This window comes from Vanellus vanellus (genome assembly GCF_965231255.1).
Source record: "Vanellus vanellus genome assembly, chromosome: 25".
Taxonomy (NCBI): Eukaryota; Metazoa; Chordata; class Aves; order Charadriiformes; family Charadriidae; genus Vanellus; species Vanellus vanellus.
The window spans coordinates 2557078-2574384 of record NC_138930.1 but is presented as its reverse complement, the minus strand read 5'-3'; the positions used below and the strand labels follow the sequence as shown (position 1 = coordinate 2574384).

At 46.5% G+C, this 17307-nt stretch overlaps 1 protein-coding gene and 1 long non-coding RNA gene across 2 annotated transcripts; both read left to right on the top strand.

The window, feature by feature from the left end:
* Positions 1-79: 79 nt before the first annotated feature.
* LOC309681357 lies at positions 80-1486 on the top strand. The gene is made up of 3 exons (XR_014270028.1): positions 80-104; positions 839-947; positions 1424-1486. It is a non-coding gene; the product is annotated as an uncharacterized lncRNA (long non-coding RNA).
* A 940-nt stretch (positions 1487-2426) lies between these two features.
* On the top strand, positions 2427-15019 carry SIN3B (SIN3 transcription regulator family member B; the record flags this gene model as incomplete). The annotated part of the gene is made up of 19 exons (XM_082495212.1): positions 2427-2519; positions 3209-3315; positions 3893-4046; positions 5448-5711; positions 6102-6245; positions 6501-6623; positions 7129-7218; positions 7657-7775; positions 8491-8698; positions 9407-9523; positions 9895-10133; positions 10394-10577; positions 10802-11396; positions 11868-12037; positions 12600-12773; positions 13054-13146; positions 13464-13558; positions 13903-14107; positions 14488-15019. The coding sequence occupies 19 exons, from the start codon at positions 2427-2429 to the stop codon at positions 14716-14718; spliced, it is 3405 nt and encodes a 1134-aa protein (XP_082351338.1). The 3' UTR covers positions 14719-15019.
* Between the last annotated feature and the right edge of the window lie 2288 nt (positions 15020-17307).

Here is a 17307-nt window from a genome sequence, read left to right as displayed (position 1 = left end):
GCAGCCATGGAGAGCAGCGGGCACTCAGCGGATCCGAAGATTCCCTGCAGTGTCTCTGGGACTTGGAGTTCTGTCAGCAGGAACACGAGATGTGCTATTATAAGGTACTACAGTGGTAAGACAGTGTCAATAGTCGATGACTGCCCGGAGCTGCCAGGGAGGATCCTACCGACAGGATTCCCAGCTCTCAAACAGCATACCCAAATCCTGCGTGTTGCAGTTCAAACCAACGGGCAGTAAGCTATTCTCTGCATCTAGGTCTGATTTTAAAGCATCCGACCATCTAGACACACTGTCAAAGTGTCAATGCTGTCTAAGTGAATGAGTACTGTTAACACCACTCTGACACTTAACAAGTCATAGGAGTTATTTACCTACAGCTTATTACTGTTCATTTAGCCAGTGGAAGCTACATGACACAAATCAGTGAAGAGAATGAGAATTCACAAGTTAACAACAGCAACAGAAGGGGTAAATTGGGCCAGCTCGGGAGAATCCAGTAGGGGGAAAAAAAATGATGGTAGAGGCTAGATCAATGCTGTTACTCTTTCACCTGACAACACACTGTGAATGCGCCCGAGCCACTCCTTTCCACAGGTGGAATAATGGGCTTTTGTAGTCATACTGAGCTGTCTTTCCTGCACAGCTATAAAGTGCTTCACAAGCTAGGGGCTCTATTTTTGATACCTCCCATCCTCCTTCCAGGATCGCTTTTGTAAAAATCTTTATTTATTACCTCTATTCTTAAGCACTGAATAACCCCTGACTACTCTAAGGCATCTTCTCTTCAGCCTGTATTTACCAGCACAACAATCTAATCCTAACCATCCATTTTCAGCCCACATCTCTCCTGAAAGGCATTTGCTGCGCTTGCTTCTCAAAAGATGACAAGTACCTGTACACTGCATCGCTGGATCAGTCCATTACAGTCTGGGATGTTGCAAGCGGTGAGTAATGGTGAAATGCTGCAACAACGAGGAGGTCTGTACTCCCTCCTGTATTAAACAGGCTCGTAGCACCCTTCGTGTTGTAAGAAGGGAAACATGCCATGCAGCAACAGTTTGGGCAAGCATGAGAACAGAGGCGAGAATAATGAATTCAGTGGTAGCCTGTTAGCTGCAGCTGCAATACTACAGCTGGAACATTCCAGCACAGAGTAGAGGAAAATATTCTCGGTTCAAATATCAGCAGTAAGATTAAGGGTAAAGCAAAAAAAATCTCTGTTAAGTCTCTATTATGCAAATAATCTATAATGCTCTAAGGAGAAACAAGCAGCGTGGCTTATTTTTTCCCCTCTCCTCCTTGCTCTTCACATGACCCAGTTTTACCGAGTTAAGTTGTCTGGTGACAAGGAGGAAGTGGCATATTTTAAGTCCAATCCTACTACACAGTAAATGCTTTATTCTGAGCTTGGTTTCCACAGGTGCCTTGCTGGCTGTGCAGTGTGTGTACACAACCGCTCACAGAATCGTACCAACCGCAGAGGGATTTGTGGCAATAACAAAAGTTGGTCGTATAATTCGTGAGGAGTTTCACTGCCCTAAACCCACCCCTCCTCAGTATAACCCACTCCAGAACATCGTGGCAACGTGTACGGTAAAATCCAGAAAGACAGACGGGGAAAACTCAAGCAAGCAACCGTACAACCAAAGAAATTCTTCTAGGAGCCGGATTCACACCAGCAAGGTCTCTCAAATCTGTTCAGTGGTGTAAAAAGCAAAGATGAATAGGATAAAGCAGCCTAAACACCCGGGACTGAGCTTGAGGGTTTCTCTTTCTGTCTTTTTGCCTTAGTGCCTTAGAATCACAACATTAAACATTGCTGGAAACTCCCTTGCTGCGGTTATTCAGAGGCTGTTGATACCTTGGCACGACACGACTGCTGTCACGTACCACAGTAATAACCACTTAAGAAAGATAAATGAGAAAAAAAAAAAAAAACAACCCCCAAACCAGCCCTAAACCCACGTTTCATCCCGCTACACTGGAGCGGGCACAACAGCTCGGTGCGGACCACTGACCGCAGCCCGCCCATGGCCCAGCCTCCGCCGCCGGGCACTCAGCACCGCGGCCTTCCCGCGCCCACCGCGGCGCTGCCCTTCCCGGTACAGCGGCACCGGGGACTTGGGCCGCCGCTGCCCCCGAGCCCAGAGCGCGCTTACCCAGCGGCTCCCCGGTGATGCCCTCCCCTGCGCTGCCCTCCCTCAGGCCTCTCACCGGGGCCGGGATCTGAAGCGCGACTCCCGCCATGGCGGTTGAACGACCGGAAGCAGCGCGCGACACCGACGGCGGCCGCGAAGGTTCCGCCGCAGGCCGGCGCGGTGACGCTGTGCGCGCTGACGCAGGCGCTCCGCACGCGCTGACGGGGGGCGGGGAGGGGAGGAGAAGAAGGGGGGGGGGGGGCGCGCTGCTGCCCGACTCCCAACATGGCGGCGGGGGGCGGCGGCGGCCGGGGGGGCAGCGCCCCGCGCTGGGGCGGCGGCGGCCGGGCCGCGGCGCAAGAGAAGCTGCCGGTGCATGTGAGTGCGGCGACCGCCGCGGCGGCCGGGACTGCTGTGATTTCCCCCTTCCCGCCCCCTCCGCGAAAGGCCGCTCCCCGCTGCCCTCGACCCCCCTCCCCCTCACCACCCCTCCCCCGGACGGCCCTGCCCGCCCCGCCGTGACCTGCTCTGCCCCGTCGGCGGTGCCGAACCCGCTCCCCGACGCCTCTCCCCCCCGCTGTTACCGTGGGGTGTTCCGGGGCCTTCTCCCCCCGGTGCCGTGGGGGTCCCCTGGGGCCTCCGCCCTCCTTCTCCGGTACCGTGAGGCCCCTCCAGGCCTGTTTCGCCCCTCCCTTGTACCGTGTCCTCCCTCCCCAGCCCGGCTGTTCTCCTCTGGTACCGGGGACATCCTCCCCGGGGCCATGTCCCCCCTCTCTCCGGTGCCGTGCCCCCCTCCGTGCCTTGCCATCCTCCTCCAGCACCCCGAGGCCCACCCTCGCCCGTACCGCGGACCACCCCCCGGGGCCTGCCTTCCTCAGAGCCTCCTCGTCTGGTACCGTGTGCCCCTCCCCGGGCTGCTCCCCCTTCTCCGAGGCTGTGGGGCTCCCCCGGGGCCTGTTCCCGCCTCCCTCAGTGCCATGGGGTGTCCCTGCCCCCGTTCTGGGGCCGTGAGGACCCCCAGGGCCTGTTCCCCCTCTCTGGGCCTCACCCGCCTTCTCGCCCTGCAGGTGGAGGATGCGCTTTCCTACCTGGACCAGGTGAAGATCCGCTTTGGCAGTGACCCCGCCACCTACAACGGCTTCCTGGAGATCATGAAAGAGTTCAAGAGCCAGAGGTAAAGCCCAAGTCCTTCACCCCAGGGCTGCTCCAGGGAGTTCCTCAGCCTCTGCAGGGGTCTCTCTGCCTCTCGGGGGTCCCCCTGCCTTCACTCCATCATTCCATCTCCGCTGACATGCATCGCAGGCCGCCCTGCTGGCCTGTTCCCCTGCAGTGCAGTCACTAGACACTGGAGGTGGAACGTCTTGTCCATCCCATCGTTTTCCAAAGGTGAAATCCACAGGAAAAGGCAAATCTATTTTTACTTCCTGCTCTGAAACGCAGATCTTGAAAATAAGTGAAGATGCTTAAGTGCAGAACCTCTCTGTGACCTGTCAGCCCTACAGGTGATGTCTGCCTTGCCTGTTTTGGGTAACCTGCACACTCATATCTTTTCTCTGGGGATAATGCTCCCAGTATGAGCCTGCACTGGTCATTGCCTCTGCTTGGGCTAATTTCTAGGTCTGAGGTTCCCAAACTTGCTTGTTGAAAATTGCATCTCTAAGAAGCCAGATGCGTCACATACCTCTGCAATTTTCTAGGTTTAACTTGTATTTCTGATTTGGACACAAGTAACAAACTCTTCTCAATTTTAGCATTGACACACCTGGAGTAATCCGACGTGTTTCACAGCTGTTCCATGAGCATCCTGACCTCATTGTAGGATTCAATGCTTTCCTCCCTCTGGGCTACAGGATAGAAATTCCAAAGAACGGGAAGTTAAGTATACAGTCACCTTTGAATAGTCAGGTAGGTCACAGACTTTATATTCTCTAGATAAATTCTGTTACATGTGTTGCTATACACACCTCTTGTACAGTTTAGGCTACGTAGATTTATGTGTATTGCATGTTGCCAAAGATTTTACATGGTTTTCAAAGTCTATGATAATGGGTATAGTGGGCTGGAGCCCCTGACCTATGAGGACAGGCTGGGAGAGTTGGGGGTGTTCAGCCTGGAGAAGAGAAGGCTCCGGGGAGACCTTAGAGCCCCTTCCAGTGCCTAAAGGGGCTCCAGGAGAGCTGGGGAGGGACTCTTGATCAGGGAGGGGAGCCATAGGACAAGGGGGGAATGGTTTTACGCTGGAAGAGGGGAGATTTAGATTAGATATTAAGAAGAAATTTTTCGCTCTGAGAGTGGTAAGACCCTGGCTCAGGTTGCCTGGAGAAGCTGTGGCTGCCCCATCCCTGGAGGTGTTCAAGGCCAGGTTGGATGGGGCTTGGAGCAACCTGGGCTGGGGGGAGGTTTCCCTGCCCAGGGCAGGGGGGTGGCACTGGCTGATCTTCAAGGTCCCTTCCAACCTAAACCATTCTATGATAATATAAATTTAAATATTTCTTCTCAAACCAGTTGTTAGTTTAGCTTACACAACAATGATATTCCTGCGTGAAATGCCACTTCAACTCCAAATACTTTGTAATTGGCTTGGCGTATTTATATAGATTCTCAATACATCATATGTGTAGTGACAAATTTCAGAAAGAGATCCTGGAAGAGACACGTTGCTAGTCTGCTGAGAAACTGGGAAACGGGTTTAGGCAATAGGCAAAAAATACATGTCAGGTATTGCTGTGCAATTGCCAACATCCTGCAATGAAGGACATCTGCTGTAATACAGATGGAAACATACTGGCCTCTGCTGCTTTGTTGTTGTTGTGTGGTTGTGGAGGCTGAAACGTCTATTACCTGAATTCTACTGATGAATTGTGCTTTAATTAGTAGCATTAAATGTTTTTTAGATCTCGGCTCCTTTAAATCTCTCTGTTGCTTAGAAATTTAGCAGCTTTAAGAGCCTTATGTTTTAATACGTTTCTTAAAACTGACAGTTCTTCTGAAGTAAAACAGTGGTAACAAAAACTCTGGTGTGTGTTGTTTGGTACCCCCTCGCAAGTGTCGTGGATAGTGCAGTGACAGTCAAAAGCAGTAATGAGTCAGATGGCTCATAAGCCATATATGACTTACGGGGTATTCTTTAACTGGTGGTGCTAATAAACTAGGGAGGGAAATTTATTGGCTAATTGAATCTTTTTTCTTTCTTCTTCACGTGGTAATCGTTTTAAGCTAAATAGCTTGAAAATCCTCATGCGAGATTGTTGTCGAACTTGCATTGTTTCTGTACAAGTCACTGTCTTGTGTGTCTTATGCCACTAGGTGCCCTCGGAGCCTGTTCCCAGCGCTCTCCCTGGCAGCGGGCTCTTGTTGCATTACTCCCAGGAGAATTCGCACAATCACAGTGACTGTTCCGAGGAGTTTAGGCAACAGCTTCCATACAAAGAAGATAAATCCCAAATTCCTTTGGAGTCCGATTCTGTAGAGTTCAATAATGCTATCAGTTACGTGAATAAGATCAAAACACGTTTCCTTGACCATCCAGAAATTTACAGATCCTTTTTAGAAATTCTGCATACTTACCAGGTAAAAAGTCTTCCATGTTAGAGGTTGTGGGTTTGCACTGCAGCTGTTTGAGGACAAATAAATGTCCGCCTATTGAACAGGCTTACACAGTTCCCAAGCACTAGCCTTTGGCCAACAATTGCCTCATAGATATTCACATGAAATGGCAGAAGTGTGAAAATTGTAGAACGTCCCAGGGCCTGAGGTGTAAAGGGGTTGTATCTAGGTCTGTCTTTACTAGTCTTTGGTTGACTTAGTGATATTCTGCGTGAAAGGATGAGCTGTAAGAACCTCATGGTATCTGATAGTTATTTCAGGTTTGGGTCATGTAAAGTTTTTGGCCAAGTTGATGAGTTCTCTTACATAATGAGGTATGTTTTCAACTCTTAACATCTGTGCCTGTCTTTTCAGAAAGAACAGCTGAACACTAAAGGCCGACCCTTTCGGGGCATGTCAGAGGAAGAAGTGTTTACTGAAGTAGCAAACCTGTTCAGGGGGCAGGAGGATCTGCTTTCTGAGTTTGGACAGTTCCTCCCGGAGGCTAAAAGGTCTTTGGTATGTGTATGCTTAGAGCAAGGCAGAATATTGAATACTCTGTGTTTGTATGTAGAATACATAAAGAAGCTTTAGGAATGCAAAACACGATGGGAAAACATAAAGCCAGTAGATGGACTTTGCTCCTCTTCATTGTTTGGAATTTTGCAGAACAGGTGACTGAACTACATGTTCTCTGTCCTGTGCTGATATATAGGGTTCTTTATTTGCACCAGTCGAGAAGAGAACATTGAAATCGTTCTTTATTTACTTCAGTTCACAGGAAACGGACCATGCGAAGTGAACAGTGTCCAGAAAACTGAGCATGACAAGAATCTGGAACACAGCAAAAAGCGATCCAGACCACTGCTGTTGCGTCCTGTTTCTGGCCCAGCAAAGGTATCTTTAGGAAGTAAAAACTTAGAATAACTTGATATTACTCATTGTGTTTTAGATAATTGCTTAGATAAAGTTGCAATGAGTAGCGTCTTTGAGGTATGTAGATGTTAGGTACGAGAAACAAAATTTCAAAGTTATTTTAAAAATAATAATTACTGCAGAAAAAGAATTTTTAAAGTACGCTTAAATGTGTGGGGTAACATGTTGAATACTAAATATCAAAACCTTCTGTACAAGTGTTGGCCCTGGAAAGGGACGATTCGTTGCTTCTATGAAGAAATCTTTCTTTGGAATTCTTTCTCAGGGGTGGAATTCTTTCTCAAGTGATCTTTGTTTTGTTTTCTTCTTCTTGGCTTAGTGGAGGACTTGGCGCAGCAATGCTAGATCACTGTTGGGGAAATACCGAGTTTCAGCCTTTTCAGAGGGTTGTTATATGTCAGCAAAGTGGAATTTGATAGCATTTGAGTCACAACGTTATAAGTATAACCGCTTGTTCTTTTAACAGAAGAAAATGAAACTGCGAGGTACCAAAGACCTGTCAGTAGCGACAGTGGGAAAATACGGAACGCTGCAAGAGTTTTCCTTCTTTGACAAGGTCAGTATTTGGCCTATTCTCACATTCTGTGGACTTATTTTTGTCCATTTATGTGGTTATTAATTGGTTGGTTTTCTATACCATCTGTGTGTCAGCACTTAGCAATTGCCTGATTTTTCAAGTGGTAGAGAGAGACCAAGAAAAAAGAAAATAGATGGGTTTGGAAGGTGAATAGAAACTGATAACTGAGCTTTTCCTGAATGCTTGTCCCTTACAGACCTGTTTTTCTCTGTTTTTCAGTGATGTTTCCTCATGGTACCATCTGTAGTTACTCCATTATTGCTTGAAAATGGACATTTTTGTGCATGTTCACTTTTTATGTTGCAGTGTAGACAGAGGTTTGTCACTGTGCCTGTGGCTCAGACTACTTAGAGTACAAACACTAGATAAAAGTGGTGTTCAAGTGGTCTGATCATTTCTCTCCAAACTGTGCTTTAGGTGCGTAGGGTGCTAAAGAGTCAGGAAGTCTACGAAAATTTTCTCCGTTGCATTGCTCTCTTCAACCAGGAGTTGGTCTCTGGCTCTGAATTGCTCCAGCTAGTTACACCGTTTTTAGGGTAAGTTACTGAGTATCTTCTCTGCTGTGTGGTACTTTTTAGGTCTTACTTTTTGGTAGAAGTCGTGAACGTTCTACTAAAGTTTTGGAGTTAACTTCAGAAATATCTCCTATGTTGCATGCAAGAAATTGAAGGCTAATCCAAAAAGAGGAGTAAAAAAATCCGTATCTTTTAACGTATCTACACAGCTTTGAGAGGGCATTTTAGGGAGGATATTTTCCTCTGTGCACCTGGTTGAAAGCCTCACAAGCAGCAGACTACCTGATGTTATACTAAATCACTGGGTAGAGGGAATCTCATGAATTCTGGAGGGTTGTCACTGTTCACACTCCTTGTTCTAATCTCTCAAAATATAATACAGGTATAAACATGAAATCTCAGAACAGAGCTGAGAGAAGGGTAAATAGTTCTAGCTCTGATGTGAGCCTCTCGTGCTGTTTGGCTGGCAACAGAAGAGGAAGAGTCACATGGCAAAGTGACTCCTCAGTCAGTTAAGGGGAGTATTCGTGAAGTTGTGAAGGGAGATTCTTTTCCTGCCTGAAGTCAAAAAGAACATAAAGCACTTCAGAGAGAATGATAACAGAGGTGAAAGGTCGGTGAAGGATTTTTCACTGCAGTACTAAGTTTAGATTTTCTCCCTCACTTATGACACACATTAGCCACCCTGAAACTGTCAGAGTGAAATAACAAAATACGCTTACTTGTGTTTTTGAAGGAAATTCCCAGAACTCTTTGCACAGTTCAAGTCTTTTCTTGGTGTGAAAGAGCTTTCATTTGCTTCTCCACTGAGCGACCGATCTGGGGATGGAATGAGTCGGGAAATTGATTATGCTTCCTGCAAACGCATAGGATCGAGTTACCGGGCGCTTCCAAAAACCTACCAGCAGCCAAAGTGCAGCGGAAGAACAGCCATTTGCAAGGAGGTACTTTGGGTTCAACCTATTCAATCCTTGAACACGCTTCCGTAACCTGAAGTGGGGTAGTCAGTGCTTAGAGCTTCTGCATGTGGATTCTTCTCTGTAATGCTGATTAGCCAGTGTTGATCTCAAATCAGTTATCCAATTTATTGGAATAAGAGTATCCGCATGCATTTTACTCATTTTATCTAATCATGTCTCAAATAGTGTCTTTCACTTCCATGTCATGTGTGCATACATAAATTTATTTCTATAGACAGGAAAGAATATTAAATAGCTTGAAACTAATTTTCTGTCAGTGGACCAACATGACCTTTAGAAACAGTTTTTCTCCTGAGAGAGCAGTGTGAGCCAGTGTGGGCACTGTTCTCACTGAGAGCGGACATCTGCAGCGTAGGTGCTCCCGCTTCTCGCTGCTGTTGGCAAGTCTGTCTCCTTTACTTAACAGTTGCTGATTACTGCAGCGTGATCTCTCTGCTTTGTGAGGTGATAGTGAAGGTGCTTTTGAGCTTTCTGAGCAGGGCCCTGGCGCAGTTCCACACAGACCTCTAATCTTCTGAGACCAGTCATAGCAGTGACTTCTGAACTACATCTGAAACTTCCAATAGAAACTCGGGGAGGAACTGCAAAAATAAGAGAGAGGTGTCACACCCCGTGAGAACAGCTCTGGGCTCATAAGGCTCTGTTCAAGGTTATGTCTCTGCACTGTTGCAGGTGTTAAATGATACCTGGGTTTCGTTTCCATCCTGGTCTGAAGACTCCACTTTTGTCAGCTCCAAGAAGACTCCTTATGAGGAGCAGTTGCACCGCTGTGAAGATGAGCGGTTTGAGGTACCTCTGCTACTGAGCTTCCTCTCTGCCTGTCTGCTCCTCAGAAAGCAAAACTTCCAGCTGTGAGGATTTTGGCTGAATTAATTGGTGGCCAAATACTGAAAGTTCTATTACTGTTTGTCGGTTTGAGCTAGAGTTTGGTGTTTTACACTTTCTTGGAGTCTAATGGTTCTTTCTAGGCATGAGTCCAGTTTTAAAAAGCATGTTACCTTTGGGAGAACGGGCAGAGGTGTATTTTCCAGTAAGAAACCTTGCTGATGCTTCTGAGCTCCACCCAGTGGGGCTGGAATGCATACCACAAACCTGGTGCTGCTGGTCTCCATTTTCCTGCTCTGCCTGTTCTTACACTGTCTTTTGTGAACTCTTGACAGTTGGATGTTGTCTTGGAGACCAATTTAGCCACAATACGTGTACTGGAGAGCGTGCAGAAAAAACTGTCTCGACTGACTCAAGAGGATCAGGAGAAATTTCGGCTGGATGATTGCTTGGGAGGAACATCAGAAGTGATCCAGCGCAGGGCCATCTATCGCATCTATGGTGATAAAGCACCAGAGATCATTGAAAGTCTTAAGAAAAACCCAGTTACTGCAGTTCCTGTTGTTCTTAAGAGGTAATTCCCATTCTTGTGTGTTCACCTGGGATCTTTAAGAAACTGATAAAGGATTTTTAAAGCATTTTTAAACAACTGTTTCCTGTAGATGTTGTTTTAAAGGATAACTCATCTTCAGTGGTGATGCCTTTATTTATTTATTTATTGCTTCCAGGAATACTGAAGAGGTTTTGGTGCATCACAGTTGGCTACATTAAAATGCTTTGTGTGTGTTTCTGTGGTTGTCTTTTTGAACTGAAGTAGATAATACATTTATGCAGATTAAAAGCAAAAGAGGAGGAATGGCGGGAGGCCCAGCAGGGCTTCAACAAAATTTGGCGGGAGCAGTATGAGAAAGCCTACCTGAAGTCCCTTGACCACCAGGCTGTCAACTTCAAACAAAATGACACCAAAGCTTTGCGCTCCAAGAGCTTGCTGAATGAAATTGAGAGTGTCTATGATGAGGTGCGTATGCTAGTAAACAATCCATCCTGTCCCTCCTTGGTTTATACTGTTACCTAGATGTTTACTAGCTCCTGGAACCTTGTAGGAGTGGTAGTGCTCTGAAGAGTTCTCGGTCAAAAATGACCGTCCCAAGTGTAGCGTTAATACTGGCTTATTTCTTCTGGCAGGAATGGCTCTTGAGCATGGATTGGAAGGATCTTTATCTATTTGTCTCTTGATTACAGCATCAGGAGCAGCATTCAGAGGGGAGAAGTTCATCCACAAACGAGCCTCATCTTATCTTTATCTATGAAGATAAGCAGATTTTGGAAGATGCAGCGTCTCTTATCAGCTATTATGTGAAAAGGCAGCCTACTATCCAAAAGGAGGATCAAGCAACCATTCGGCAGATAGTGCATCACTTCATACCTGAGCTGTTTTTCTCTCAGCCCCCTGAGCACAGTATTTCTGAAGAATCAACAGATGAGGACAGAGAAAACCACCAGGGGCAGAACCTGGATACTCCTGACCTACGGAAAAAACATGTGCCTGGGCCTCCAAGCAGTCCTTTGGAGGCAAAAGCAACCTTCTGTGATGTTACAGCTGCTGAGCCTCACAACACTCTGGATGATGTTTACAGTCTATTCTTTGTCAATAATAATTGGTATTTCTTCCTCCGCCTTCACCAGACTCTGTGCTCTAGGCTCCTAAAGATTTATCGTCAAGCTCAGAAGCAGCTTTTAGAATATCGGACTGAAAAAGAGAGAGAGAAACTCCTTTGTGAGGGAAGAAAAGAAAAAACCAATGATCCAGCCATGGAACTAAGACTGAAGCAACCAAGTAAGAATAAACCGGGACGTAGTCTGTTCTTCATGCTCTGGTTGCTCATGCTCGATTGTATATATCTGAGAAACTGAGACCAGCAGGCGGGTCTGTAAGGAATGTAGAGGTGCAAACCTCCACTATGTTTGTGATTTGTGGATACAGCTAATTTAACAGGATAGTTAGTTTGTAATTTAACTTCTGAGGGCTCTCATGCATAGTTCATAGAGACTTCACACAAGCCCACTGTTGTCAGATGTTCTGAATTGTCTCGTATTAGTCTGTTACTTTGATTTAAAAGGAAATAGTTAACTACACAAGATAGTTATGGAAGTGCGTGAGATAAAACTGTTACAGCTTGTCAGCAGTCCTTGAGGAGAACTGTCTGTCTCTGAGCATGTTGTCAGTACTGAACGTCATGGTTCTTGAGCAGTGCTGTTCCTTGTATCTCTTGCATGCAGCAAGTGACTGTGCTTTTCCCCTACCCAGGTGAGGTGGAACTGGAGGAGTACTACCCTGCGTTCCTGGATATGGTGAGGAGTCTGCTGGATGGGAATATTGACCCAACGCAGTACGAGGACACTCTGAGGGAGATGTTCACTATCCATGCCTATATTGGCTTTACTATGGACAAACTGGTGCAGAATATTGTCCGCCAGGTAACTAATTTGATAGCTGTGCTGTGTGTTTGGGGGGCTGCACATCTCCCTTCTGTGGACAGATAGGTGTCTCTCAGTACCCTGTAGTGCAGGGACTCACTAAACTTAAAGCGAATTCATAGAAAACTTATATATGTAGGGGAAACGCTCTAACAGAAGGTCAGTGAGATAGTTCAGCTTCAGCACAGGGTCTACCTTGGGGAATTTACCCTTCCTGGCCTTTTCCAACATTTTTTAAGTTCCAGTCTTTTCAAAATTCTGCTATTCCCAAAATACATCTAAGGGGAAAGAAAAAAAAGAAAGTCCAGTCCTTTTTACTCAAATCTGTCTTCTAATTGTAGTTTTGTTACAGTTAAGGCACATCAGCCCCTCACTCTTCTCTGTTCCTTTTATTGCAAAGTAATGCAAAAGAGAGTGAAATGTGTGAACTTGCTGCGGTTAAAGCTTTGGTACTTCATCTGGGGTGTGATGCTGTGCTGAGTTTTGTGCTCCTTTCATAACACACTAGAGTTAACTCTTGGCCCAGACTTGCTGACTGAATTCCCCCTTTTTTTAATGGAAGCTTCACCATCTAGTGAGCGACGACATCTGCTTGAAGGTTGTTGAGCTCTACTTGAACGAAAGGAAGCGAGGTGCTGCTGGGGGTAACTTGTCCTCCAGGTGTGTCCGGGCAGCAAAGGAGACCAGCTATCAGTGGAAGGCTGAACGTTGCATGGCAGATGAGAACTGTTTCAAGGTAAGAACTTGCTGCCAGGGAACTTCATAAAATGACTGTGGCACTTTGCCTGGGAGAAATGGGCTAGGAAGCCTCAAGGCCACAATGGTGAGAGGGAGCAATGTGGAGAGAAGGTACCAAAAGCATAGCGTAAACAGGAAAGTGGCATACTGGCTCGCTGAAAAGCCCTGCTGCTTACTTCTCTCCTAGCTTGTATTTATTGTCCAAATGACTTGTGAATATACAACATTTTATTGTGAACCCATGTGGCCCATATCTTGTGCCTGCAACTTTATTACAGGTAATGTTTCTTCAGCGGAAAGGACAGGTGATCATGACCATTGAGCTTCTGGATACGGAAGAAACCCAGACAGAAGATCCTGTGGAAGTCCAGGTAGTATCACAGTGACCACAGAGTCTGCTGTACCACAGACAAAGCAGATGTCTAAGAATGCTTTCCTGCTTTCTTGTTCCAAACTGTGAGACTTGGCCAGGAGGAGTTTACCTGGGAGGTGGGAAGACTACATGTGGGGCTGTGGTCATTGACAGAAATGGCTATGTTAGCAAAAGAGTTTCAATGTAAATCAGCTTGGGGTCAAGTGAGATACCAGCAGCTTCATAAAAAGCAACTTGGAAGTAAACTAGTTAATTGCAGTGGTGTTTGTCTTCATGAGAGTGAAAGCTGACTTGAAATTGTTCTTTCTTGTGTAGCACCTGGCTAACTACATGGAGCAGTACGTCGGGGTAGAAGGAGCTCCGAACAACCAGAATGATGGCTTCTTACTGAAACCGGTCTTTCTGCAAAGGTGAGCACACTCCCTCTCCTGAGTCACACCTGCAGCAGCTGGGACTGCATATGGGGCAGTGTTTTTGGGTGATGTGCCACACAAGCAGCCCTAGGGAAATGCCCTCATCTTTGAGGTCTAAAGGGCCTGCTGTAGTCCAGTGCGCTGCATAAAAATGCCGAAGAAAAAATTTATGACCACTGCATTGAGGTTTGTTCATGAAACTGTTTAGAATTAAGTGGGACTGTCTAAGCAGTCCCTTCTGGGAGGAATTTGAGGTCTAATCTTGTGCTGTCAACTCTGCTAGCTTAAGAGAAGGGATAACCAAGTGTGACACACGCTTCCTAATCCTCTTTTTGTTCTAGGAACCTAAAAAAGTTTCGCAAGTGGCAATGTAAGCAAGTGAGAGCTCTGCGTAGTGAAGTGAAGAGCTCCTGGAAGAGGCTGATTGGGGTGGAAAGTGCCTGCAACGTGGACTGCCGGTTCAAGCTCAACACCCACAAAATGATGTTCATCATGAATTCGGAGGATTACATGTACCGGCGGGGAGCGCTCTGCCGAGCCAAGCAGGTGCATCTCCTATTACTCTCTCTGCAGCTCAGGCAGTAGCAGAGGCTGTGGATGTGAGCCAAAAGACAGGTACCAATAAGAAGTCTTGTGGCTGAATTCCTGCAAACTACACCCAGAAGTTACTACTCTGTGTTGGATGAAACATGGAGGAGAGCTGGTAAATGCTCTGTAGTTTGGTTTAGTTTAGCAGCCTTTTCTTTACCATGCCAATTTTAAGGGGGAATGGCAAACATTAAGAAATAGATCTTTAAATGCAGGTGTGCGGTTTCCTGTTTTACTGTTTGCATTGTGTTGTAAAGCGTGCATATCTCGGACATACAAAGAGGTGAGGTGCTTCTCCCCCAGAAACCTCTTGGTGATCTTTACTGTCCTGCTTTCAGGTACAGCCAATGGTGCTGCTAAAGCACCACCAGCAGTTTGAAGAGTGGCACAGTAGGTGGCTAGAAGAGAACGTGACCATGGAGGCAGTTGATGTAGTTCAAGACTGGCTAATGGGAGACGAAGACGAGGAGATGGTGCCCTGTAAAACAACTTGTGAGACGGTGAATGTCCATGGGGTCCCAGTGAACAGATACAGAGTGCAGTACAGTCGCCGTCCAGCTTCACCGTGAACAGAGACTTGTTCCGGGGACCAAGACAAGTAGGAGCGTTGCTGGTGAAACACATTTACTCTGAGAATAGTGGTGGGAATGCAATGTATGTATTAATGATATTTATCCAAACAGCATTTTACTTTGGATTATGATGTATTTTCCATATGGCATAGACTTGTCTCCTTGCAGTGTAATCCTCCAGCCGTCATGAAGAGACTCTTAAAAGCTTTATGGAAAGAGGGCTCTCAGCACTGCAACACACTTTTTAGTAGTTTCCGTGCTTTCGGCCACTGCTGACCAGCCCCTGCTGGAAGGCTGAATGAGGGGGGCAGGCTCTGGGCGAGCTACTGCTAGTGGCTTTGGTGGAGAGATGGAGCTGGGCTGGTGTTTGAGCAGATGCTGGCAGCTGCTTCCACTTTGAAAGGTTTAATGTTGCCTATCTTCCTGAATTTATGCCGTCTTGGAGCCTGCAGAACTCGTCAATGTAACCTTTGAGTGCCAGCGGGGCTGAGAGCACCTGGCACAGATAGCTAGCCCCACGATGGGCTGCTTCGTTATCTATGTGTACTAATAAGGCAATGAATGCAGTATTTGTTACTGGTGCTCTGGTGAGAAAAATGCCAAAACTGAGACAAGGGTGAACAGCGTACTAAACGCTCTAACTCTCGCTCATTGACTAAGTATTTTGGAGCATGAACTAAGGGGAAGAAGCTATGTGAGCTGCAGTGCTAGGCAAGAGAGCAATTTGCGGCGCAAGACAGCCCGGGCCCATCAGCCACCCCTCTGCAGACGCGCGCCCCATCCTGTGGTGTTGCTTTGGGAACTTACGACCTGCCGCAGACTCTGCCTTCTCAGACCTGGAGCTGCTTGGAGCGTGTACGTGGGGAGGAATATCCATTGCGAGGTCTGGCCTCTTTGTTTTTTGTTTTTTGTTTTGGTTTTTTTTTAAATTTTTTTGTATTTTGCATGTTGATCGGCAGCCTCTGGAGACTGCGTTCTCAGGCGCTTCGCTTTCCTTCTGCATGCCCGGACTCCGTGGTTCTGCTGGGTTGTACCACTTCAATAACATCAGTAGATGGAGCTCTTGCAGCACAGTGTTTGCACTGGAGCTGAGGTTTGTCCCGGACGCTTTGCTGTTTCTGCTGGGTCAGCACAGATGCTGTATTTGCAGTGACACATGGAAATCTGTAATGGGCAGCGTTAGATCCAGCCACAACCAGCGTAGACAAGCTTTTCTGCTGAACCGTCTGTACTTCTAGCTAAGCTTTTTTCAAACGAAACCTAACAAAAAACCTACCCCGAACCATGCAGAACACTACATCAATTGTCTGACTTAATCTATTGAAAAAAATCAAGAAAATTCAGTTGTGTCTGTCCTGCAACCCCACTGTGACTACACTCTTGTTCTTCAGGGGCCAAGGGCCAGCACGCTGTCCATGGAGTGTATTACAGACATAACGGCTTGAGGCAGGGTCGGCCTTCTCTCAGCTCTGCTTCCAACGTTTTCCTGGCTTTGGGGGGAATACCCCCCCACCTCTTGATATTTTTTGTGGCTTTGATATTTAGGTTATAATTTCTACCAGACCTAAGTAGCAGCCTGTAGGATTTGTCCTGGGTTATTTCCACTGTACAGCATTTGGTTTTGCAATTGTCTCACTTGACAGCAGAAAAATTGGCCTTTGGGGTATGTTTAATAGAAAACTGTACTGACTCTTTGTCTTTTTTTGCAAAATAATCTGTAGGAGGGAAGGAGGGAGGCCAGTCTCTGGCATTTGTGGCCACTTGCACAACCGCTGCCAGTGGAGGACTTTTCATCAAGAGCTCATGTTCTCGTTGTCTGGGTCTCTGTTAAATTTTGGTTACTGAAAAGATCTGAAGGTTCTTCCCCTGCTCTTGTTGCAGTAAGTGATGAAGGCCGCTGACTGCGTAGCTGCGGCAGGGCTGGGTGGAGCGGGGGGACAAGCCCGGTGCAAAGCACGGTATCCCCCTTTTCGCTTCCTGACAGCCCAACAAAACACACCTCAGTCCTGCTCACCTCTCTGCTGTCTTCCAGTGGAGATGACAACTGTGCCAAATTTTATGGTTTTATGATACAGAAAAATGTTTACTAGAAAATAGGTTGCAACTTGTGGCTTAAAATGCATTTGATTCCATGTGTACCAAGGTGTAGGGGGGTGACACACCTGTGCACCGTCCTGTTCCATCTCCCTGTTTTTAAGTGTACTTCAGGTATTTTTAAGCATCCTTATTTTGTAAACCTTAATTTATAATCTGAACAGATTAAGTAAGACTTTCGCCCTTTACAGTGCTATTGTCTCAAAAATGATAGTGGCAAATGATGCGAATGGAGTAAGCAGGCAGTGCAGGTTTGAGAGTGGCTTGCTAATGTCTGAGAGTTTAAGCTCGACCGCTGTGTATCTGCTAGCACCACCTTGATTCAAGAGTTTGTTCTTCCATTTTTTTGAAGGATCTTTGCTTTTGGGCTTGTAATTGCTTTGCCAGCTCTTTGAATGTAGTTTTTTTTATATTTATTTGCACATTCAAGTAAAATAAAATGTTGATTTTAAAAGTCTGCAGCTCTCACTGTTTAAATTTGTTTAAATTAAA